The sequence below is a fragment of the Dasypus novemcinctus genome, chromosome 16 (assembly GCF_030445035.2).
Source record: "Dasypus novemcinctus isolate mDasNov1 chromosome 16, mDasNov1.1.hap2, whole genome shotgun sequence".
Classification (NCBI taxonomy): Eukaryota; Metazoa; Chordata; class Mammalia; order Cingulata; family Dasypodidae; genus Dasypus; species Dasypus novemcinctus.
In genome coordinates, this window is record NC_080688.1 from 52,102,428 (window position 1) to 52,128,956 (window position 26,529).

Sequence of the window (26,529 nt, forward strand, 5' to 3'; positions counted from 1 at the left end):
TTGGGATCTCACTGATGATCTCAAAGCTGCAGAGAGAAATTGACTACCAGATGCTATGGAGTGTGGACTAGAGAGGCAGTGAATATGCTGAGAAATGCACATGGCTTTATTTTTCAGAAGCTGGTTAGGAAGTGAAGAAGAGCTAGAGAGGGAGGACATGGGCTTCGTACAGATGTAGCTTTTAGGATGGAAAACACTTGAGTAAATGTTTGCTCTCATCAGGACCAGCTACATAATTGGTGGGGCCCAGTGCAAACAGGAAATGCAGGGTCTTTTGTTCAAGAATTAAGAATTTCAAGATAGCAACAGCAGAGCATTAAACCAGTGCTGGGTCCTTCTAAGTGCAGGACTCTATACGAGTGCATGGGTTGCACACCCTGGAACTCGGGAATGAGCTCAGGGAGGAAGGAAAAGGGGCTGGATTGGTGTCAGAGCCCAACCGCAGCAAGAGGAAAGGGACGGACCTGGGTCCAGGTGGAAGTAGAGCCTTGAGCAGAAGGAAAACCAAGGACAGAGAGGAAGGTATGCCAGAATTGGAGGAGTTCAAGATGGGGAGACTATTTTCTTTACTGAATAATCTGCAAGGGGGAGGAGAGTGGCAGAAGTTTGCATCCGTGTGTGGGGAATGCAAGGGTACAGTACTGAGCAGTTCTGAGGGCTTTGGGGGTGGAAATAGCTCACTGAGAGTGGCCCCACTACCAGCAGGCACTTGACAGATGGGGCAGGAGCAAGCCAGGGCAGGGACCCCCATGGAGAGAAATGACAAGGGGACCCCTGAGAAGGTCCAAGGTGGGTGGGGGTGAAGAGAAACCGGGCGGCTAAAAGAGCTGGATGGTCCTCTGTGTGGAGGGTGTTGGGCAATGAAAGTGGGAGGTAGAGGCAGTGTTGTCAAAGGAGTAGAACTCAAGGTTTAGTATTCTGGCCCTGAGGAAATAGAGGAGTTGGTGTAGGGCTTATCTATAGACTCATTCAAAGAGTTAAGCATCAAAAGCAAGCAGAGCTAGACGAACTTCTGGAATGGGCAGAAGTGACATGGACTTATTATTATTTTAAAACCACGCATAAATGTGCATGAATGACAGAGTCCATGGAGAGTGGAAGGTCAAAGGTGCGGAGGAAGCGGCTAAGTATGGGACATGGGTTTCTTTTCCCCTGAATCCAGAGGAAGGGGAGAGAGGTGGGTTAAAGGACGGCCTTGTAAAGCCGCGGGTGTTAAGAGCGATTTAGAATTATTGGTGAGACCTATAAGATGTATGGTGAACCTGGGACTCGGCGGTGACCTGGGAATGGAAAGAGTCGTGAATTCTGATTGGGAACGAAGGGGGTCGCCCGCGAGCAGCGTGGAGCGCGGTGGGAGGCAGCGCCGTCTCGCGGCTGGGGCTTGGCCGAAGCTGGCAGGCTGCAGACCTTCCCTCCGAGGCCCTCGGTTAGGAGCGGGGGACTCTAGCTCTCCACAGCTCCTCCGCAATTCGGTGACCTCTTCGGATGCGTTCCCTGCGGCCCCACAAGGTCCCGATAGGGCTTTGGGAGACAGTGGTGATGCAGAGGTTCATTTAGCACCCGCCGGGCGTCCTCGGGGCCAGGCCTGGCGCTGGGGACCTGGGGGGGGGGGGGGGGGGAGGACCTCGCAGTCCCCTCTCCCCCAGGCCTCTGGCCCGGCGTCCCCTGGGCTTGTGTCTTGAGAGGCGTTGCCTGGGCTCCCCAGCTCCCGCTTCTCCTTAGCTCCCTTCCCTCCGAGGGGAACCTCCCCGGTAGCCCTCGCCTGGGCTCGCTGTCGCTGCCACTACCCCGCTTGGCACCCAGGGCCGGTTTCCTCGCCTCCTGATGCCAGTTGCGCATTTCAGGTGGGGATGAAGCAGGAGGGCGCCCCTGAACCCCGCCCCGCCACGCGGTCTCCGTAGGGTGCAGCTTGGCCTCGGCGCCTTGGGCCGCGGGGCGCACGTGCAGTCAGCGTCCCTGCCGGGGATCGCGCTGCCCCACTGCGGGGCTTAGCGCCCAGGGCTGCGGGCGCCGAGGGAACCCATCTCCCATTCCATTTCTCCGCGGCGGGTCGCGGCGGTCAGGGCAGCCCTGCGGAGAGTGGGAGCTTACGGTTTTTTTTTTTTTTTTCCGGTGGGGGGGGGGAGAGGGGAGGAGCCGGGGGAGGAGGGAAAGGAGGGTGCCCCGGCGGTCCCGCCCCCGCCCCGCCCCCCGCGGCCGAAGCCGGGGCTGCAGCCCGGCGCGCTGGAGCCTTCGAGCCCGCGAGCCAGCGAGCGGTGGCGGTGGCGGCGGCCGCGGCCTCCCCTGTGCGCTGCGACCCGGGCGCCCCCGCCCGCGGCCCCGCTCATCCCGGGGCCCGCGCCCCCCGCGGCAGGGATGCATCATGGCCACGCTGGCTTGCCGGGTGCAGTTCTTGGACGACACGGACCCTTTCAACAGCACCAACTTCCCCGAGCCCAGCCGGCCGCCGCTGTTCACGTTCCGGGAAGATCTCGCGCTCGGCACCCAGCTGGCCGGGGTCCACCGGCTGCTGCGGGCGCCGCACAAGGTAGGGCCCGGGGGGGGGGGGGGGTGCGCTCAGCCCCTTGGACGCAGCCCCCTCCGCGGTGGGCGCCGGAGGGGGCGCGGCCGGGCACGAGCGTTCGGCACAGATCCCCTTCCCGTACGGCGGAGGGACCCCGACCATTCGCTGACCACCGCGGGACTCTCGCTGGCTGGCGGGGAGGACGGTCGGGTGCTCCCGCGCAGAAGCGGGGGCGGGCGCGGTCGAGCAGGTGCCGCGCCGGCCGGAGGCGGGATGGAGAAGGTTCCCCGGCGCCGCGCCGTTAGCTCGGCCGGGTGGGCGGGGTGGCGCTTGCGACGCCGGCAGCCGGCTGGACCCGGAGGACCCCGGGGGCCGGGGCGGCGCCGAGTGCAGCGCGGAAAGAAGCCGGGCCCCGGGGGACTCAGGTCTCTCAGAGGGGACCCCCGAGTGCCGCCCGGGACAAACCTCTCTCAGGCCTCTGGGGCCGCTGCGGACAGCCGCGCGACCTTCGCGACAAAGCACGCTTCCCGCGAACACCTCCCTCCCTCCGCGGTGGGCACCGCCGAGGACGCTGACCTCGTACTGCGTAGCTCTCGGAGTAGTCGCTTGTTCTTCTAAGGAGAAGCCGGTGGCCTTGGGAACCTTGGAGGAGCCGTCGCTATGGGAGGAGGGGCGGGGGCCCGGAGGGGCGGCGCGCGCACAAAGCCTCGGCCTCACGAGTGTCCCCTGGGAAGAATGGCTTCTCAGTCCACCAGATAGAGAGGTTGGATTTTTTTTTTTTAACCCTTTGTAGGAGAACTGGCATCTTGCAAAGAGGTGGCCATTGAAAGCTGATCAGTTAGTTCCTCAGGGGAACCCTACCTCCCACTTAAACGGATTGCTCCTTGGGTACATTTTCTGCTTAGGGTTCATATCAAAGGTTTCTAGTAATTTATTCCTTGAGGACCAACACTGGTAAATATTTGGAAAAGATAAGCCTTGATGCCAAAAGGAACAAAATTGATTTTCAGAAATTCTTCAGATTTCTATATGATGCTCACCTACCTTGGAAGTAAAGGGGGAGGTTATGTGTGGAAACGGGTGGACTTTGGCAGTGGTGTTTTTCTCCCTGTATTACTACATCAGCACTTCTTTTTCTACTTAATTAGTAACTCATCCTCAGGAATGAGGAATGGGGCATTTCCATCTCAGTCTCTGTGTTTGGTGCAGGATGGATGGTTACTGTACAGGAAACCTCTCTGGCCTGTGTGGATTGGGAGATGTAGGGCCAGAAAAATATATTATGGATTCAGCTGATCAAAATCACTTTTAAAAAGCATTTGGTGTGGGAGGGGGAGGGGTTAGGGTATATGGGAATCCCCCTATATTTTAAATGTATCATTAATATAATCTAAACCTTCTTTAAAAATAAAATAAAATAAATCATTTGGCTCTTCTCCGTCAGTGGGTTCATTTAAAAGTTTTCCAAAGGCTTCTTCTCTATCATGAATATTCAATTTATTATGTTCTCCGATTACAGTGATCTTTTGTTGAAACCACAAAAGACTCATAATTTTGGCCTTGTGACCTTGAAGTGGTTTCCTTGGATTACAAACCCTATAGACATGGGTTGACCTTTCCAGCTGGGAGCTGAAGTAGCTGAAGTATTTCCGTGGACTAGCCCGATAGTCTAGAGAGTTTCTGGTCTGGTAAGAGGAAGGCCTCACGTTCCAGCACTGCCCCTTCCCAACTCCCAGCTAGAAGCCACAGCACAGCCATTGCACTGGCTCCTAGAACTTTCTGAGGTGTCTCCTGTGAATAAACAGGACCAGAAGATGTCCCTCAGAGACCCCTTGCCATCTCAGTCTCAGAGTCCTTTGCCCAAAGATCCCTGTGGTAATGTTTTGAGTTTGGCATTGGTTTTCACATCTAGAAACAGAGAGAATTCAGGGCACTTAGGTACCCAGGTGCACATTCATAGTTTTTAAATGGTGGTTAATTTCCAGCAGAGAAACTCAAATTTGGATGATCCACCTGTGATAGGTATAGCTAATGATTTTTGAGCACTTGACATGTAGTGTGTGCTCAGCCAGGGCTCTCAATGCATAGTCTTATTTAGTATTACACAATTCCTTAAGGTGGGGACTTTTATCATTGTTATTTTACAGTTGAGGAAATTGAGACAGAGAGCAGTTAACTTAGCTCCTGAGCTAAGAGCTGGAAGCTGAGATTCAGACCAGGCCTGTGGGACCTGAGACCCCAGTGCTGCTCAACCCTCATGGGACTGTGCAGCTGTAGACAGAAGCCAGCCACCTGGGGCTTCTGTTCCATTAACTCGTGGAGTTCCTCACATCACAGTCATGCACTGGACACTTTTGGCCTGGGGGCAGGTGAATGGTATAAACATGAGTAAGAGGCTCGAGGCTGAATTCCTGGCCTGGTAGAGTTCCTGTTCAGAGGTAGGAACAAATAGTTACCAAGCCGGCTGAGAGTTAGCTAAGAGTGAGGTACTAGCTGTCGCCTCAGGATTCTGCCATGGGCAAGACTTCCTGGGCCATGGGATTGCTTCTCCTAGGTCCCATTGCCCTGGCATTGTCAAGGGGAAAGTGCCTTGGCTGGAGCGCATTCTGGTCTGTGGAAAGATGGGGGAAGAGTGAACGTGGAACATGCAGACACCCAGGTTCTCAGTCCTCCTGCACACTCAAGTCCCTGGGGGAGTAAACTTTTGACTGAAGTAGGTCGCACAAGCAGAAAAGTGCACAGGTCATAAATGTAGAGCTAATGAATGTTCATGAGAAAAACACACCCATGTAACCAGCCCCTAGCTGGGTCCTAGTTTCTCAATTTACCTAAGCAATTCTGCATGCTGGGAGCCACTGAGCTGCATAACCTTTCATGTCCTTCCTCCCCAAAATTTGGGTTTGTGCATCTTTTCTTAACCCGATGGCATATTAATTTAGCTCATGTGTGCTGACTACATTAGACATTGTTTAACAAAACCATTGCTTTTGACAAAACACTCGTCACAATTACCGAAAGTTGGAAGCAACTCAAGTGTCCATCAATGGAGGAACACATAAACAAAATATGGTATATTCAGATGATGGAGTATTACTCAGCTGTAAGAAGAGATGAAGTATTGATACATGCAGCAACATGGATGAATCTCCAAGACTTTATGTTGAGATATTGCATGATCTCATTGATACGAACTATGCAAAGTGTAAACCATAATGTAAACTAAGACCTTGGTTAGTAGCAATGCTTCAGTATTTTTTCATCAATTGTAACAAATGTACCACACTAATATAAGATGTTATTAAGAGGGGAAAATGTGGGAGGTGGAGGGGGTGGGGTATATGGGAATCCCCTATACATACAATGTAATTTTTCTGTAAGTAATCTAAAACTTCTTTAAAAATAAAGTTTATTATATGAAAAAAATGTGTTTAGATTAATTGATGCTAAAGGTATTTAAGAATTTAAGGATTCCTTTTTCCCCTTTCATAGACAAAACCAGAACTGTAGAATATTTTTCCGAAAGAAATGATGACTAGCACATGTGTCAAAATGGCAATTATGACTTGGTAATTTAATTCAGGGAATGTCTTGGTGCTAGAGTTAGCTAGACAGAGTGGAATAATAATAGCTACCATGTTGTAGCCACTTGCCTGAGTCAAGCCCTGTCCTACACAGGAAGCCCACGATTATGCCTCAGGCAGTTACTGGTACTGTTGCAGCTCACAGCAGAAGAGACTAAGAGCAGAAGGAAGATGCATGGTCACACAAATGTGAAATTCCAGAGTTGGCATTTGATACCAGGTTTGGGCGCTTAATGACTACTTCATTGTCTTGAATGCTTTCTGTTCAGACACCTTGTTCGTATTCCAGCACACATCTTCCCATTGGATTAGCCAGAGCCACTCCTTAGCCCAGAGTGTGCCATGTTCATTCCTTTCTCACCACCTCTGCCTTTGCTGTCACCTTGATGCCTTAGCTATCCCACCTGGATCAGAGCCAATGGCAGTGAAGACTGGAGCCGTGCTATTCAAAGTGTGGGCTATGGACCACCAGCCATGGCATCATGGCTTTTCTGAGAAATTCAGTGTCTCAGACCTCCCTACCTGCTGAGTCAGAATGTGCATTTTACCAAGATCCCGTGGTGATTGTGGGCACTGTGCAACCTGAGCAGTGTGGATTTTAGGTGACTTAGATTGGGCCATCAGTACACTAGTGTACTTGCTGTCTCCCCTGTTTGCAGATAAACTCCTTGAGGGTGAAGACCTGGCTGTCCAGTTCTCCAGTATTCCCCTTGAAGCTGAGGAGTGCTAAAATGGAGTATGTACTAAGTTGATTGACAAGTGTTAGCTTTAGAACACACCTCCACTGGCGATATAGCTTTAATGAATTTCCACCTTAATCCTCTTAAGGGACACCTCTATTTGCTACAATGTATTAAGATTTTTAAAAGATGAGATCATTACTATAATTGGCAAGTATGTTGTGTCATAGCATTTTGGAACAACACTATTTAAGAATGTAGTATGAACTGCTACAAGCATCTCTGTGCAAGCAGACTTGAATCTGGCTTTATTGTAATTAGCTCAGTTGGTTGGAGCTGTGCTATTGAGATCAGGATCATGGGATTGAACCCCCTATGGGTCAGTGGGCTTTGCTTCATGCATGGTCACAGCCCACATCAGTAACCTCCAGCAGGTTAGCTTCCTGCAAGGATGGGGGTTAGAACGGACTGGCAGAAATCTTGGGGCGTGGGGTGGGGTAAGAGCTAAGATGAATTGAGTCCGTCCTGGACCCTACCCTGTAGGCCTCCATACATAACCTTATTTCAACCTGGATTTTTTTTTCCTCCCATCTCTCTTCCTTCCCTACGTGAATAAATCACTGGCCTAATTAAAAAAAAAAAAAGAGATTTATTTTTATTTATTTCTCTCTCCCCACCTCCCCACTGTTTGTATTTGCTGTGTCTGTTCATCTTCTTTGTTTCTTTAGGAGGCACCAGATACCGAACTCGGGACCTTCAGTGTGGGAGGGAGGCACCTAATTGCTTAAGTCACCTCTGCCCCCTACTTTGTTGTGTCTCTCGTTATGTTTTTCCTCTTGTGTCTATTGTTGTATCATCTTGTTGCATCAGCTCTCCACACCTGCCTGTCTTGCCAGCTTGCCTTTCTGCTTGTCCTTTTTTAGGAGGCACCAGGAACCTCTGCTCCCTGCTTTGTTGTGTCTCTCATTATGTTTTTTTTTCCTTCTTGTGTCTCTTGTTGTGTCATCTTGTTGTGTCAGCTTGCTATACCTGCCAATCATGCCAGGTTGCTGTCTTCTTTAGGAGGTATGGGGAAATGAACCATGGACCTCCTATGTGGTAGGCAGGGGCCCAATCACTTGAACCACATCTGCTTCCCCATAACCTTATTTTTTAAAAATTCCCCCCCCTGCAGCTTGCTTACTGCTTGCTCTCTGTGTCCATTTGCTATGTGTTCATCTGTGTGTCTATATTTATTTATTTCCCTCCCCTCTTTGTGGCTTGCTTGTGTCCATTCTCTGTGTCCATTTGCTGCATGCTCTTCTGTGTTTTTTTTTCACTTGTCTCCCTTTTCGTGGCATCACCTTGCTGAGTCAGCTCTCCACGGTGTTTGCGGACGAGCCTGCCTTCACAAGGAGGCCCCAGGACGCGGACCCAGGGCCTCCCATATGGTAGACAGGAGCCCAACTGATTGAGCCACAGCCGCTTCCCCCCATAACCTTATTTTATCCTCACAACCACTCTAGTAGGACGATGGTGGTATCTTTGGCTTACAGAGAAAGATAAGGAAACAGAAGAAAGGGAGGTTCAGCAAGTTGTCTTAGGCCACTCTGCTTGTAAGTGGAGGATTTGGGATTTAAGGTCAATTCTTTTTTCACTCCAAAGCCCGTAGCCAACTGTGACCCATTATTCAAAAACCAGCGGAGCACATGAGCTCTGTGCAGCAGGGGGAGGCTGCGTGGCCTCAGCACAAGGCTGCCTGTCGCAGGATTGTGACTTAAATGGCTGTGCTCTGGTAAGTTCCTCCCAGGGCTGAGACACTGGAAGTCTGCCTTTTGTCCTCAGAGTCCAACCTGCACCCCCCTGGAAAATAACAGGCCTGCCTATGCCCTCCCATCCAGACTCTGAAATGCTAGCTTTTGATGGTAGGAGATTTCAAACTGATTAATGTACTGAGGCTAACTCAGAAGCACTCCTCCCTTACTCCCCCCGCCCCCCATCTTGTTCAGGGTTTCTTTCTCTTTAAAGATGAAACTTTCTGAACTCTTGGGAGCTTTCCTGTCCCCAGGTGGACGGCAGTCACCAGTCTAGGCATCTTGTGATAATGCTTCTGTTGGTTGTGGCTGACTTAGGAATGTCCCTGACTTAAAACTGGATTTCTAATCAGCAGAGCTGTTTCCACTTTGCTGGGACATTTTTGGAGGCTTGGGTCTATCAGTGTTCTACTCCTTTATAGAGACAACCAGACTGTTTTTAGCTCTTTTATTGGAAAGTGTTTCTGGCTTTTGTTCTGACTTAAATAAGAAAGAATGGGGGAAAATTAAGTTACAATGAATGTTAAACCTCACCACAGGGATGTAATTAGCAAAGTCCAGATTGTGGGAAATTATAGTTTCTCCAACAAAATAAATTGCAAAGAAAAAAAAAAAAGATAGAAGGAAGTTAAAAGAGATTGAAGAGGTAGATCAACCAATTGCAACGTGTGGCATGTGGATACTGATTCAAACAAATACAGGGTCAATAAATATTTGAGATAATAGGGGAAACTTGAACCGTGACTGGATATTTGATATTAAAAATAATTTCAAAGCATAATAATAGTACTGTGGTATCTTTTAGAGATACATACTGAAAACTTTACAGATGAAAGAAAGTAATGTCTAGAATTTGCTTCAAAAAAATCCAGGGTGAGGGGCTAGTGGGTGGTTGGGTGCCTGGATGCAAGAAGACAGGCTGAGTTCAAGCTGGGCTGTGGTTATATGGAGTTTCGTTATACCATTCTCTTTTCTTTTGCATATGTTGACATTTTTAATGAAAGAGCTGAAAAGTTAGGAGGTTCAATGTTTCCTTTGCTATCAGAGCTCTTAGTAAATGTCACAGTGTGTCCCGAGCATGTCTGCGAGGGCTGAGGTGACCAACAAACAGCGCATTTTTGTTGGGCCTCCATCGATAGTTCTCTTCCCACCCTTGTGGCTGTGTTCTCCTTAGATCTTAGAAAAGCAAGTGTAGGACATCAGACTTCTTTGTTCAGGGTCTCTTTCTATCTCAGTCAATTCTGATGATGAAAGTCAGCAATCATCAATTATATAAACAGATCAGCCAGAGAAATGTTAATGTAGAGATATTATTCATGGGGCTTTGGGATATACTTCTAAGTTTTATAGCTAAATTGAAATGTTGCTAACACTGTAATAAATGATAGCAGTATAAAAGCATGTATCCTAAAACATGTTTCCCAATAGCTGTGGTGGGCCATGACCTACTTTCATGACCATACCTGGGTCTGGGCTGATTCCCAGGGAGCCACCTCCACCTTTGCCTTAAGAATGGCCTCCTCAAGAGGGCATCTCGGAATGCAGCAGATGGCAGGGAGATTGTAATTTATAAGAAGACATAAGATGATTGTATGCTTTGACAGCCTTACAATTACAGTCAACTTTTGATTTTCTGTGGGCAGATTAATTGATTTGTGGATTAACTATTGGGCAAGCAGAAGATAGCTCATTTTAAAAGATTAAATTACCATGAGTCAGCCCCCAAATCTAAATACCCAGAAGTTTATTTTTTGAAGCCACATAAGAACAAACAGAAACTATATTGTATCTATTTATGATCTGGGGATATAAACTCCTCTTCACCAGTTAGATTTGTAACCTAGAAATTAAAATGTTGGGCTCCAAAGGAAAATGTTTAGAGCTTAACATTAGGGAAAAAATGCCCATGTGGTTGAACGAGTAGAAAAAAAGAAAAAATGTATATAACTTGCAGTTCAGTATGGAGCTGTGCTCCTAGATTTGGCAAACAGAAACAGACATGTTAGTTTCTTGAGTACCTTATTAAGCGTTTTCAATGTTCTTGACAAGAAGAAAACCAAGAAGGCGGCTTTTTTTTTTTCTTCCTGCTGTTGAGGCTCCTCTGCTTTGTCATGCACTGGTTTTTATAGCAGGGGATGAAATGCCAGGGTTTTAAACAGTTTGTGGAAGAAGCCGACTATGTATTTTTTAAAGTCCTCAGGATAGAAGATAACTGAGGCATCTTCTGACTGGTTGGTCCATCAGAACCACAGAGTGGCTTGGGGCTAATAGCGAGTGAGTTGATGGGCAAACACCAGAGAGTGGTTGGATGCTGGAATGTTTAAAACAGGTTGGAGACTCTGAGCAGTGAGTCCTTGGCTGAGAGAATGAGGAAGGGGGTCCTTTTGGCAAAAACCACAGCACAACAGCCAGTCACTGTGATCACCTAATACTGGCCAGTATTTTGACTAAAGAGGTTCATACCAATTGCATTTTGTACCACTTTAGCGCTAGTATTATTTTATCTGTGATTTGGGGTTCCTTCCCCAACCATCCCCTAGTTATACTTACTAATTCAGAGTCCATGGCAACACCCTGCACAACTCCTTAAAACGAACGTGGGGTGATACTGAGATGGAGACAAACTGACTCAAACAATGCTTTCCCCCCTCCTCTTTCTGTAAATTTTATTAAATGAAATGTTTAAATGAAAGCAGAATTAAATATTGTCAAGCGTGTTATGCGTGAAATCCTTGCTTTCAGCCCACGCGGGGACTCCGTTCTGTGAGTCATCGAGGAGGTCCTCTTGTTGTTCTGCACGCTGCCTGCAGCTCGAGGGCCGTGGGCAGTGGCACCCCTGGAAAGGCAGGGCTGCGAGGACAGGAGGTTGCCTGGCTGCCAAGTGGTGGAAGACGTGTAGGGCTAGATGCAGTTTTCAGTGTCACCTTTGACCTGCGCCACTGCCAGACCTGGGGTGTGTTTCTGGGCTCTGGGCTCCATTGTCCATTTATATGTTCCTGTGCTAATACCACAGCTTCTTTTTTTTTTTTTAATTTCTCTCCCCTCCCCCCACCCCCCAGGTGTCTGTTCTCTGTGTCCATTTTGCTGCTTGTTCTTCTTTGTCCGCTTCTGTTGTCAGCGGCACAGGAATCTATTTCTTTTTGTTGTGCCATCTTGCTGCGTCAGCTCTCCGTGTGTGCTGCACCATTCCTGGGCAGGCTGCGCTTTCTTTTGCGCTGCACTTTCTTTCGCGCTGGGCAGCTCTCCTTATGGGGCACACTCCTTGTATATGGGGTGCCCCTGCGTGGGGACACCCCTGTGTGGCAGGGCACTCCTTGCGCGCATCAGCACTGCGCATGGGCCAGCTCCACACGGGTCAAGGAGGCCCAGAGTTTGAACCACGGACCTCCTATGTGGTAGATGGACACCCTAACCACTGGGCCAAGTCCGCTTCCCACACCTTCTTAACCGCTGTAGTTCTACAAGAAATCTTGATATCTGGGGCTTAGGAGGAGGGGAGGTGGTGGTGGTGGAGGTTCCCTGCCTTGGAACATGAATAGGGAAAAAGAAAAAGGTGGGACCAGATCTAGCTCATTCAGTGGATTTTAAGAACAGCCTCTGTGATTAGATAAAATGGAAAGAGACATTTTAAAAACAAAGGTCAGGCCATGTCATTCCTCTGTTCACAACCTCCCTTGAAGCCCCACCCCCAGCCTTTCCGATAAACTCCAAAGTCCTTGGATGGCCAGCCCACAACTCCATGGAGGCAGAGGGCTTTTGTTTTGTTTTGTTTTGTTCACTGACATGGCTCCAGAGCCTAGAACAGAACCTGGCACATAGGGGTACATAGTAAATATTGATTGAATGACGGAGCCATCATAAAATTTAGAACTGGAGGGAAAGAAGAGTGGGCACCTTGTCCAAGCTGTGTCCATGCAGAAGACCCCTCTGTAAAGTCCCGGTAAGGCTCCTGCCAGCTGCTTCTTCATGTAAGAGAGTGACTGCTTGCCCCCTGCCTTTGCCATTTTTGAATTTTAATTGTTAGAAGACCATGCCTCCCTTTTGCCTGGAAAGGTACATCCTCATATTCCCCCAGATGGGGATGGAGTTGGGCCTGGACAACTGAGTAAGTTGACTGGGCCCAAAAGCATGAAAGTAGGATGGATAAGGCAGAAGGACCATGAGTCTAGGACTTTGGAGAAGGGAGAACCCACAGGTAGTGCCTAGCAGAGGTGGCTGGAAGTTTCAAATCTATATTACCTGTGGTGGTAGAAGTGAAAAGCCAGTTTCTTTCTATGTTGAAGCTGAGCAATACAGACTGTTTTTATTACTCAAATCTGTACACCTATATGCCTTATATACTAAAACTTCTTCACATTGCATTTCCATTTAGCCATGAATTTCAACTGTGTATGGGGAATCAGGATAACCTTGTTGGGAAGAGGTTGCCACTGACAGAGCTAGACTCAATGAGAGAAAGGCCATGAGGCAAGGATTCTACCCTTAAGTCCAACTAATGAGATGATGACAGACAAGGACCATCCCAGAGAACAGAGAGAGTCTAAAACTGCAAGCAAGATTGTCCCATCCATCTGCCCCATGGGATCTAAGACCCACCACCCCCCAATCAGAGTTGGAGAGGGCATCACCATCCCAGAATCCTCAGGATTGGGGAATGAATGATGGGCTAAAGTAAACTTGACTGTTATTCTACTATAGACTTATTATTGTGAGTCTAGCAATAATGATGTGGAGGCAGTGGCCACTGGAGGTTCTGAGGTGAGGGAGAGGAAAAAATAGGTACAATTTGGGGCATTTCTGGGAGTTGGGAATTGTCCTGAATGACATTTCAATGATGGAGACAGGCCGTTATATATATCTTGTCATAACTTACAAAATTGTGCTGGAGAGAGTGTAAAGTACAATGTAAACTATAATCCACACTTAGTGGCAATGCTCCAAAATGTGTTCATCAATTATAACAAATGTACCACACTAATGAAGGATGTTGTTAATGTGGGAAATGTGGGAGGGGTAGGGAGTGGGGCATATGGGAATCCCCTATGTATTTTTTTATTTTTTTAATTTTTTATTATTTAAAAAAAATTTTTTTTTAAATGTTACATTAAAAAAATACGAGGTCCCCATATATCCCCCAACCCCCACACCCCACTCCTCCCACATCAACGACCTCTTCCATCATCATGGCACATTCACTGTACCTGGTAAATACATTTTGGAGCATTGCTGCACCACATGGACAGTGGTCTGCATTATAGTCTACACTCTCCCCCATTCCACCCAATGGGCCATGGCAGGACACACAATGTCCAGCATCTGTCCCTGCAGCACCACCCAGGACAACTCCAAATCCCGAAAATGTGCCCACATCATATCTCTTCTTCCCTCTCCCTACCGCCAACAGCTACCGTGGCCACTTTCTCCACATCAATATTACAATTTCTTCCCTTACTAATCACAATAGTTCCCCAGCAGAACACCAGTAAGCCCACTCTAATTTATACTCGATTCCTCCATCCTGTAGACCCTGAGATGGTTAAGTCCAGTCCCCCTCTACATCAAGAGGGGACTTAGATTCCACATGGATGATGGATGCAATTCTCCTGCTTAAAGTTGTAGGCACTCTTGGCTCCCTGGTGTGGTGGTTGATCTTCACCTCCCTGTTAGCTGGCCAGGGTAAATCCAATAAACTAGATAAAGGAGTTGCAAGTCTGCTGAGGCTCAGAGCCTTGTCACATGGACAGTCCAGAGAGTCAGGTCTCCTGAGTATATACCAACCCCAGTGCCAACCATGGGTCTGGTAAAAGTAACAGAAGAGGCATGCATAGAAAGGTCTTATCTGAGTCCAACTCTATCACACTCAGGAACACAAATTCCAAAGTAGGGCCAACTGACATGGCCCTGAACTCCAGAGCCATCTGCCAAGACTATAAAACCTGTGGGTCTCTGTAGCCCTCAGGAGAGCCAGTACCTGGGTTTCTATCTACTTTGGCTGTCTCTGGTACCCTATTGAGGCATGTGTAAGCATTACCCCTCTGATGACCCCCTGACTCTTTTTTGGAGACTGATAGCCATATAAACTCATTTGTCCTTTCCATTTCCCCCTTTTATTGAAGGTCAAAAAGCAGTTTTTAACACCTGATATTACATGTAGGCTGAGATATTCTGCTGGTCTGAGTTCACCCTTTTATTCAAGGTCTTTTTCTAGTTACATTGTCAGCTGGTGCTTGGTAGTAATCCCTCGGTGCCAGGGAGGCTCATCCCCAGGAGTCATGTCCCATGCTGAAGGGAAGGTAATGCATTTACATGCTGAGTTTGGCGTTGAGAGTGGCCACATTTGTGCAACATGGAGGCTCTCAGGAGATAACACTTAGGCACCCTGCAGCTCTAGGCCTAGTTCATGTCATTTATGTAATCTCAGTATCTTTAAAAAAAATTTAAAAAACATATATAAAACAAAAAACAAAACAATAGAAACACACACAGAGACAAAGCATCTGCTCATCACAGACTAAAGAAATACAAATAACTTTTCTTACCTCTCAATATTTTAACATCTAGGCATATTAGAATATAACATAATACCTTGACTACTTTCCCAAGTTATTAACTATTCTTGGAGCACATCATCTTTAATGACGGCATGGTAATCCATTCCATGGATGAACCATAATCCATGGAACCAGCAGCCCCTATAGCAGGTTCTGTGAGGGAGGAGGCTCTGTCTGCTTCAAGGTTTATTTTCCTGGTGCTTGGCACTTAGAAACTATACAATGAAAGGGTGTGTAAATAAAGGAACTATTGGGTAAATTACAATTAAAATACAGATAATTCTGTAACATATACATACTTTTAGAAAAAAATATTTTGTGCTTATCTCTGATTATTTCCTTAAGATGAATTCCTAGATGTCTTATTACTGAGTTGAATGGTAAAGATTTCATACTGGTGGGAGCAGTTTCCCTCATTTTAAGCATTGAAGGTGGTTGGAAAGACTGTCCTTAAATCAGGGTGGGGCGGGTGAAGATCTGCCTTATAAAGGGCAGTCCCAGCCTGATCCTCTGTTTTTGAGTGCAGCTGGTATCACAGTGTCACCGTCAAGAGTGATGTTGAATTCTGAGAATACCACTGGGGGTCATTCAGACATGATTCTTAAAATGTGGAATAAATTGCCTCTCTGTAGTTTGAAGGACAAAATCATGGTTATACTTTAAAAGTCAGTGAACTCTTTTTTTTTTTTTTAAAGATTTATTTATTTATTTAATTTCCCCCCCTCCCCTGGTTGTCTGTTCTCGGTGTCTATTTGCTGCGTCTTGTTTCTTTGTCCGCTTCTGTTGTCGTCAGTGGCACGGGAAGTGTGGGTGGCGCCATTCCTGGGCAGGCTGCTCTTTCTTTTCACGCTGGGCGGCTTTCCTCACGGGCGCACTCCTTGCGCGTGGGGCTGCCCCACGCGGGGGACACCCTTGCGTGGCACGGCACTCCTTGCGCGCATCAGCACTGCGCATGGCCAGCTCCACACGGGTCAAGGAGGCCCGGGGTTTGAACCGCAGACCTCCCATATGGTAGACGGACGCCCTAACCACTGGGCCAAAGTCCGTTTCCCTTTTTTTTATTTATTTTTATTTTTTTATTTTTTTATTTTTATTTTTATTTTTATTTTTTTTTAACGAACTCTTACATTTCATGCTACAAGTAACAATATTATATAAGTAAAAAAAGACACATCTCAACAGTTGTTAATGCTTTGAGAAAACTGAGGCTTTCATAGGCTGTGGGCCCCACCTCTTTTTTGAGAACAATTGGCAACATATATGGAATCATAAAAATAATTATTTTTTGGCCCAGTGATCCCACTTACAAGAATTGATTTGAAAAAATAAATAAAAATATAAAAATGTTATATGTAAAAAGATGTTTGTGGGTTCTTTTAATAGTGAAAAGCCAGAAAAACTCAGTGTCCAACAACAAAGGAAATATTCAGTGTTTTATGCTTTCTTATAGATAGAATATCGAGTAGCTGTTAAAACACCTCCTCGATCATGAAATTGTACCCATGCACATATATATTGCTCCATATTTATTGGAGACACCATGAGAACTGTGAGCTATCTTTGACTGCCTTTGTGCCCTTCCAGGTCCCAGCCCTTTTAGAAGGGACCATCTAACACATTCATATTCATTCCTCCTTTCCACTGTGGAGATGTCTGGACTCTCGTTTGGACTCCTGGCTCTAGATCACATTTTCTTCTACCCTCCCCATTCTCATGTCCCTCTGCCTCCCCGCTGGTGGTTCCCCTTTATTTACAGGGTAAAACCTTCAGGAGGCTTTTCTGGCTCTCCATGGCCTGGCCTCCTATCTGCCATGCCCATGTTCCCCCACCCCATACCTGCCTTCCACCCTTCCTGAGCCATGCTGAAACGTGTGCAGTTCTCCACATATTCTGCCCCTGGCTTCTTCAAACTGTGTCCTCGGCCTGCATGGCCCTTCCAGCTCTCCATCATGGGGTGAGACTGTGTCTAAACACCACTTGTGCTGTGCCTCCTCTGCCCTCCCACAGACTTCTCTGCTCTGTGTGCCCTCCGACCCATGAAACTCTGTGGCTCTTATTTCAGTATGTGACTGTGCCTCCCCACCAGGTGTGAACTCCTGACATCAGGAAGCACACTTCAGCAATTCCCAGGATGGTGCATGATACATAATAAGTGCTAATATATATACATATTTTTTAATATTTGAAGGAATGTCAGCTGGAAAAAGTACAGTCTATATTTGTATACATATACATGATGACTGCAATAATGGAAAAGTGGCAGGAGTTCTCAGGCTGGCTCCCGGTTGCTGCTTCCATAAATCACCAGCCCTCTGGCTTCTGTACCACATGCCAGTACCCTTGTGGCTAGGGTCTCAGCAGCCAGTGCCAGAGGCAGGAGGTGGTGTCCATTCCTCCTGGTGGCCGTCTGTTCAAGCTCAACACCGCTCACCCCATGCACGAGGGCAAGGAGAAGAGAGCCGAAAGGTAGTTGTGTCCAGAACAATAGTCGAGAATGTGAGTGGTTTTCTGTTCCCAGAACAGGGAACATTTTTGTGGATAGTGATTCATCACTGAATACGCTAGTAACAGAACCACGGCATGTCTGTGCAGTTTACAAGGGACTGGCATGTTGGTTAGTCCGGCTGATCCTCGCGCAACCCTGAAATGAGATGGGCCGTTTCGGCCCTGTCTGTTTCCGTGGCTGATGCATGGTGACAGCCCCTCAAAGGGTGGCAGGGCTGCCGGCCTTGGTGCCCCGATTCTTTCCAGTGGTGGCTCACTGCTTCAGTCTGTCAAGAGAAGCACGAGGACCATACACTGACAGTCAGAGAAGGTTGTTGAGTGAATACCATCAGGGAAAAACCTAAACTGAGTTCATATATCATTATAGTACCCTTGGTGATTATTTGCACATGGTCTGGGAAGGAGAGCATGGATGAGTGGGAAGCTATACTTCTATCAATGCCGCCCGTCTCAGAACATGAAAATCTCATTTATTATTATTGGTTGGGGGAAAAAAGTCCTAAGTATACTGAAAAGTGAGGTAACAACCAAAGGAAGCACATGACTCATGTCAGGGATGATACAGGCAAGTGTGACTATATGCATTTTAGAAATGGAAACATCAGCAGGGCCCAGATAGCCTCCTGGAGAAAGAGGGTGGGGTTTGAGTAGGTGAAAGGAAGGGTGAAGGGCATTCCTGCAGGTGAGAAGCTCAACAGGACCTGGGGGTCAGGGACAAGTATGGATGGCTCTGGGAGAACGGTGTGCCATGGGGTGGGCCCGGCTGGGGAGCCGGGCTATCGTCAGTGGACACAAAACTCTAAAAAAGTCACTTCTGTTCCATGTAATAGTCAGATGAGGACAATGGAAGAGGCAAGACAGAAACATGGGGAGGAAATGATTATAAAGAGAAGGTGAACGGAAGAGAGTAATGAAGAAAAGAAGTAAGGGGATGGATGGCCGGGCGGTCACCGACAAATCCTATGTGAGACGGTGTGGGAGGAGGAGGGGAGGGGAGCAAGCTGCAGAATGGCGCTGGCCCGGGCAGGGCGTCCCCCTGGCACAGGCCCCGAGCACCCCTAATTCCTGGTGAGGTGATTAGTCGGGCATTAGCCGACGAGGGCTTAGGATGTGACCTGCTCCTGGGGCTTTGCCTTCTTCCTCCCTTGTGCAAACCTTTATGGGATGTCTGTGGTTAGGCCCAGTGCAGTCACGAAAATAAATGAGACCAAGTGTCTGCAAAATGGAGCTGAGCCCTGCGTCAGACAAGCCCGGGCTCCCTCTGGCCCAGCCTGTACACTCCCACACTCCTCTAAAACCCTTGAACAATAGGGGCTGTTGTGGACAAAAACAAAAAAGGACGCCACTGCTGCATGTCCCAGGACCTGCGACTCGGCCTGCGTGGGTGCCTGTTTCCCAGCTGGCATCTTTCCTTGTGCATAGCATGATGTCGGACCTCCTCTCTCCTGCCCACACCTGTGCCACCACAGTGGTGTCCCCATTCCTTGTGCGTCCTCACCTTGGACTGCAGAGACATAGAGGACCTTCAGGTGCAGCCCCTTGACCTCTTGCCCCTGCCCTCACCAACCTATTTACCTGCACCCAGGTGGCCTGTCCCTTCTCTTGGCTAGGCTTGGCACCTTCCAAACTCAGCCTCCCTATGGGATCCTTCCTCTCGCATTTGGATGGACTAAAGCCTTTTTTGTCCTGAAATCCTCTCTTCCCTCACACCGGGGCCCAGGTCCATTTCCTCTACCCTCATCTCCTTGCATCTTAGGCCTTGTTTAAGCTCAGGGTTTCTGCTGTCTTACTTCACTTTGTTTCCTGTTCCATTCCAGCACCTGTTCCCACTACGGCAATGAAACCACTCTTGCTTAGGGACTTGTCTTTCAATCCAGCAGTCCCTCTTCCATCTTCAGTTTAGGTAATCTCTTAGTAGCACTTGTGGTTTCTTACCGTCCCTTTAGGAATGGTTGCTGCTGTGAGTTTGGTCTTGCCTTCCCTCTCTGTTCCTTTTCAATCTTTCTGCTTTGCCCTGCCCTCTGAATGCTGGCAGTTCTCAGGGCTCTGCCCCAAGATGCTGCCCGCCTGCCTCTTGCAGTTGACTCCCATCCTGGGTGCACTCACTCTTGTGCCTGTCGGCTCTCTGATGACCCATAGTTCATATCTGTGGCCCAAGTCTCTCTCTGGGCCCTGGGACCAAATAGCCAGCTGCCCACAGGACAGCTCCTCTTGGACGTCCCATGACGTTGAACACTCCAGGCAGACCCATTCCAAACCTAAACCTCTTCCTGACGCTGGCCTCTATTTGTCAGCCACCATGTTATGTCAATTCTGCTGCTTTCTGGAATCCTTCCATGTCTCTCCCCTTTCTTTGTATGGTAATTGGCATAAAGAAAGTTCTCCATAGATGTTTATTGAATGAATGGAGAATAAAGAAACGAGGTAGTATTTGGGAACACACCTGCCACATGAGAGTTGCTCCACAGGCATGTGTCTTACCTCAGGTGTCTATGGCTATGAACAAAGCTCTCCAATACTTAGTTGCCTAAAACAATTGTCATTTTTATTAGCCGTCACCATTTCCTTAGGCAAGGTTTGGAAGCCACTTGCTGGGAGGTTCCTGCTTGGGGTCTCCCATGAGTTGAAATACAGCCAGGGCCAGCCTGTCTCAAAGGCTTCTTCACTCACTTGTCTGGTGCCTGGGCTGGGGAGTTGAACAGCTGGGGCTCGTCGGGCATCTCTCTGTCTCCGTGTGGTCTCTCCACAGGGTTTCTAACACGGTGGCTTTGGGGTGGCCTGATTTCTTACGTGTCAACTCAGAGAGAGAGCGTGCCGGGTGGATATTGCATCCCCTTTCCTAGCCTCGCCTGGGAAGTCGTGCACCATCACACGCTCTTCTCCACAATTAGAAGCGAGTCACCAAGGCTGGCCCATATTCAAGGGAGAGAATTATAGAAACCATTGTTTTATAGGAGGAGTGTCAAAGAATTTGCAGACTGTAACAAAATTTCATATATAGTAAAATTCACTTTTGTTTTTAGTGTACAGTCCTGAAAGTTTTAACAATGTGAAGATTCTTGGAACCACTACCACTAATATTAAAGAACAGTTCTGGTAATCAAAGGAGTTCCCTAGGGCTACACCCTAGCAATTACTGATCTGCTCTCTCTCTCGGTAGTTTTGCTTTTTCCAGAAGGCCATATAAATGGAATTATTTAATACTAAATTCTTGAGACTGGCTTCTTTGACTCAGCATAATGCCCCTGAGATCCCCCTAAATTGTTGTGTGCATCCTTAGTTTCTTCCGTTTTATTGCTGGGCAGTATAGTTCATGGATGGCTGTGCCACCGTTTGTGTATCCATTCATTCACTGAAGGACATTTGGGTTGCTTCCAGTTTTGGGTGATTAGGAATAAGCTGCTCTTAAAATTTGTCTATAGGATTTTGAGTGAACATCAGTTTTCATTTCTCTGGGATAAATACTTAGAATTGGGATCACTTTTGGGCAGAAGATTACCTGATTCCCCCCTTAGTAGGACTCTTTGGAGGTTTTTATTATTAGGCAAACTACACTTTGCCAAAAGTGGAGTCTTTGGACTTCAGTGTATGAGTATCGTTTAAAACACTGCCCACAACACAACACAACACAACACAGCCAAACAAAACAAAACACTGAACACAGAAAGCACCATTCGTTTAAAAATCATTGGTCATAGTTATTGCCTCTTCCTTATTCTCAAACCTTCCAGGCTTTGTTGCAGATGAGTCATGAAGTGAAGCCTTGGTGCGTGTCCCCAGGCAGCCCTCCACCCTGAGCTCTGCTGCTGCCAGCACCCTAGATATACTCTCATTCCACAGCTTTACAAAAGGACAGAGCTGTGTGGGAATCATTTTTTCACACCACATGGAGCAGATCACCAGAAATTCTAAAAATCAATTGGCAAAGTACCATCAATACGTGAAGCAGCAAGCAGTATTGGAGAATGTGAAGAACCTGAAAAATGCACTTTCTTAATTGAGCACACAGATGAAACAGGCAATAACAGAGGTCACTGTGGCCAATTGGAAGTGTTTCTCTTCCTCTGTTAAGTCAGAGAATAGATCTAAAATGAAGGAGGTAGTGGCAGGAACAGTGGGAGGGGGTGAAATATTTAAGAAATTCAGAGACTAGAATATGAAATTTCTGAATGAATTTTTTCTCTTTAATAGTTGTAGGTTTATAGAAAAAATAATGCAGAATGTACAGAGTTTCCATATACACCCCCCCACTCTAACAGTTTTCCCTATTATTAACACAGTATATTAGTATGGTATGGTACCTTTGTTACAATTGATGAAATAAAATTATTATAATTATACTATTAACTATAGTCCATAATTTACATTAAGGTTCACTCTTTGTGTTGTACAGTTCTATAGTTGTTTTTTTTTTTTTTAATTTAAATTTTGTCCTGGTAACATACATACAACCTAGAATTTCCCATTTTATCCACTTTCAGATATACAATTCAGTGGTGTTAATTACATTCACCATGTTGTGCCCTCTTTAGCACCATCTATACCCAAACCTTTTCTGAAGGAGCTTTTTCTTTTTACCAAGGGAAAGCCTCACATTCAGAAGGTTGCAAAGGCCTCGAGGTGGTGGTTCCCTTTCTAAGAGTTTCTTACACGGGCCATTTGTGCTTGGCTGGATGAGATGCCCAGCCAGAGGCCCTGCCTGAATCCGAAACCAGAGCTTACGTTTTATCTCCGTTTCTAGTCTGCAGGCTTCTCTGGAGACAGTTGCTTTCCTTAGGTCATCATAGCACATAAATTAGGTCAAGGGCTGGAAGGGGGAGTTCTGTGCAGTTCTCCAAGTGCCTTTAAGAACTCACGATGCCGGCATGGCATTGAACACCCAGGGAAGTTAAATGGAAAATTGTGCCTGCCCTAAGCAGGAGTTTTTCATGCACCCTATTTATTCTGAGTTCTTGTCTGTGTCAGGTTCTCTTCACGGCATTTGGAGATCAAAGATGAATGAAGCTTGGGCCTTGCTGGCAAGAACTTACAGGCTATGATGGTGAGAGGGCAGCCTGATATCCTAATCAGAGATTTCCTTTTAATTCTATAAAAACATGCATTTGGCATTCCAAACAGTTGGGTCATAGTGAACTCTTGGAATGCCACTGTGTGTACATAGGAGACGGTGCTTATGCAGGAAATAGTGGCCTATATTGAACTGAGTTTCATTAGACCCCTTTGGTTTGTGTCAAGATGCTTAGGACAGCATCCCTTAGCTGCCTCCCTGGGGAGATCGTATCATCCTCTCTCTCTGTTTCTCGGCTTTTCTTGCCTTAGCCTGTTTCCTCAGCCACCTGAGAGCTCTACATTCCCTCTTTTGCCACCTTTGACCTAAGTCTTTACTCTCTGATGAGTCAACCTCACCCTGAGCATCTTGGTTCTCTTGTTCACCCGGTGTGCAGATGCTTTCACACGGTTCCCTTGTAGATGAAAGTGGGGAGACTCTTTTAGAGGGGGTGGGGTGCTTAAGGGGGGCTGGGAGCTGCAGAGCTTCCTGAGGTTTTGAGCTGTGCTTGCAGAGTTAGAGTTTGTGAACAGTCCTTCACTTCAGGGTCTGGCTTCTCATCCGTAGTGAGGGAGGACTCAGGTGAAAGCCCAGAACCTGTGTGTGCTAACAGGTGCACCTCATTAGTTCTCCGTAGCCTGCCCTGCACCAGGAATGGAGAGAGGCCCCTCCCGGAGCTGCGCCATCCCATCCCAGTGAACTCCAGCAGTCAAGCAAATGACCATTTCTGCCATCAGCCCCTACTTTGGAAAGCATGAATTTGGTTTCCTGGTTTGGGGTGTGTGTGTGACTCCCTGACCCTTCCTTGCTGTGTTGCTCCCTGATGCTGTGATCTGCCAGGCCCTGAAGTGGCAACTGCCTGCCTGCCCTTGCACATGCCGTGCTGTTGGCGAGACAACCATGAGTAAGATGACAGCTAATCCCAGGCGGAGGAGCGGAAAGAGAAGAGGAGGGGCCTGCGCCCGACCTGAGGTTTCTTTGTCTCAGGGCGCTGGCATCTTTAAGCCTCTTTCCTTCCGCCCCTCTCTGGGGGAGCCATGGCTCTCACTTTAAAAAAGCTCCTCGGCCTGCCTGGTCGCTAAAGCAGAACATGCCTGCTCCATTAAATTAACGCACGCAGCTTTGCAAAGTCTAAACAGTTTAAATTTCATTATTCTGGGTAGTGTTTTTCTGGTGACTGGAGTTTGCCAAAGCAGGACGAGGTCTGGAGGGGCAAAGAGTGTTTTCCCCTGTCGGAACACCCAAGACTTAGCTTTGCTTCTACTTTCTAGAATGTGTGGGGAGAGAATCGGAGCTCCCCAAGAGGACCCTTCCACCTTTCAGTTGTTCTCCAGCAAAAACGGGGTTGCTTTAATTCTATCGCATGAGTCACTGGGTCTAAAAGTTCATCAGGGGGTAAGAGAGGTCAGCTCTGTACATATTCCAAGGAATGTTTTCGTCTGTGCCTTAGGCATCATTCGTATTTTAAGAGTTCCCATCAGTTAATATAAGGCTCCGAGTAATAGGAAGATTGAGGACTGAACTGATAAGACAAATTCTGCTCCCCTTGCCCTCCCCACCTCTTTATTCTGTAGCACTGTTCTTTCAGGATGTGGACTTCACTTTTTTAGCTTAGGATAATAACTGGCTGTGTGCTGAGAAGCAATATAATGTCCTCAAATAACAGTGCTCGTGAAACTGGGTAATTAGCTGTGTTATTAATGTATGTGTTCGCTCAGTGCATTTTTATTGAGTGCCTGCTACGTGCCAGGCACTATTCTAGGCCATGGAGAAACAACAGTGAAGGAATCAGGCAAGGATCCTGGCCCTTCACGCAGCTTATATTCTAGTGGGAGAGGAATAGAGAGAATGAAACAAATTAGTATTAGGTTGAATGTTATAAGATGACTGGTGCCAGGCTCCCCAGGCCTCAGTTTCTTCATCTGCAAAATGAGAAAACTGGGTCACACCTTCAGTATTCCTTCCTTCTGGTTTTTTCCATGACTTCCTTAGGACTTTTTTTGCATCACTTTGTAAGGAAATCTAGTAGTCTTTCTTACCTGCAGATAGTCTTGATCGGAACACAGAAATGTTCCCAACAGCATGGCTCTGCCTTGTTCTTTTCAGCGACAGTGGTTGTGTGTCTCTTCAGGGGTACAGTGCAATGTGGGTGAGTCTGCATTCTCTGTAGGATGAGGGCAGAATGGATTTCTGCAGCTGTGGGTTTTGCTCCACCCAGTCCTCCCATGCATAGACCATATGAAGGCGGTCAGGGAAATGCAGAAATGGCTGCCCTCCTCTCTGTGGGTGCGTGCAGGGCCTGCAGGGGCCCAGTGGGGATGTGGTGATCTGGTTCTTCTGGGGACCTGGCTTGGCCTCCATGGCTTCTGGGTAATGGGACCACTGTGGAGTGATCTCTTGGTCTTTACCCTCCTGGCCCATGGCTTTCTGAAAATGGGACTGTTACTGAACTTGGTTAATATGTATTATAATTTTGGAATATTGAGAGATATTGCTTTCCCTTCAGTTTAAATTAAACAGTTAATGAGTGACCACCACACACCAGCCCCTGGGCCAGGTACAGGGGATGTGTATATGTGTACCAGACACCCCTTTGAGGCACTCACAGTCAACTGATCTGGGGGACTGCCCAGTGCCCAGGAGCAATGACGGGAACTCTGTCAGCCCTTTGTGCAGGGCACTGTTGATCGCAGTTGGAGAACCAGGTGCTGAATGCCCAGGGAGGAGTAGCTTCCCATCCACAGAGGAGGGGAGTTGTTTTCTGTTTCCTGTGGCGACTCTGCCATTTTCCCCATAAGCCCATGAGAAGGATGTGGAGCTGCAGTCTGTGTGTGGAGCTGTGTGTTCTCAGATGCATCCTCCAGTTGGGATGTCAGAGAGAAAGCAAAGCCTTTTTCTGTCCACACAATGTCCAGCAGTTGATCCTCCTATTCCTGCCTCTATGACACTATCTTGTGGAAATTTTTGAATGTGAATCTGTCACCTTTCTGGATGAGTTTGTGAGGGTGGTAGGTAGGACCAAGTGTGGTGTGGCTCCTCCCCTCTCCCTTTCTTGCTGAGGAATGGGACACTAGGCTGGGGGATGGAGTGGGTTATCTTCTAGGATGGTGGCAGAAGTTGGGGTGGAGGGAAGATTGTAAGCAGATGCTGGGATCCTGTGGTCAGGTGTGAAGAGGGGTGGTGGAGCTTTGGAGTTGAAAGAGAATTGCATTGACGGAGACTGTCCACCTCCCACCATGAACCCTTGGTGTGCTGGACCAGGAGATTGTGCTGTGTCCTCTTGAGAGGGTGCCAGGGGGAAGGAATAAACTTGGGGCATCTCAGGATGGCAGTGATTTGTGGCTATTCCCTTCACTGTTGAATCCCAGGCAGGGCCCACCTGAAGCTGGGTGAAGGATGGATGAAGGGGCAAGACAAGAGTAGAGGCACCAGCAGGAGCCATGCTGGTGCCTGTGGACACCAAGAGAAGAGCAGGTTTTGTGGGAGAATTGGTATGTACCGTGTTGGGTACATTCAATTGGAGCTGCAGGGTCCACCCAGCCACTCCCCTTTCTTTGCTGCTCAGCACCTACAGCTGGAAACCTAAGCACCTTCAGGAGCCATTCCCAGCCTTTGGTGCCCTGGCAGGGTCCCACCTGACTAGTCTTGTCTCTCCCTGTTCTCCACCTCAGGTTCCATGTTTCAGCAACCTGACTGCCTTGGCTGCTCACATTCCTTGCTGCTCTATGCTTGCTTGCCTTTGCTTCCGCCTTCCCCTCTTGTACCTTCTCTTCCCAGTTTCTCCTGATTGGGTCACCCTTGTCTTCTTAACAGCTCTGATATCAATTCACTCACTCATTCCTTCCATATACACTTATTGCTGCCTGCGA

At 47.7% G+C, this 26,529-nt stretch overlaps 1 protein-coding gene across 17 annotated transcripts in view; it reads left to right on the top strand.

Annotated features, from left to right (window-relative positions):
• Positions 1-2,162: 2,162 nt before the first annotated feature.
• FHOD3 (formin homology 2 domain containing 3) overlaps positions 2,163-26,529 on the top strand; it is a 537,731-nt gene continuing 513,364 nt past the window's right edge. For all 17 annotated transcript variants that reach the window (XM_058277150.2, XM_058277152.2, XM_058277160.2 and 14 more), the window contains exon 1: positions 2,163-2,527. In XM_058277150.2, coding sequence (XP_058133133.1) covers positions 2,363-2,527 — 165 coding nt within the window. In that variant the 5' untranslated portion in view covers positions 2,163-2,362. The remainder of the gene's footprint in view (positions 2,528-26,529) is intronic.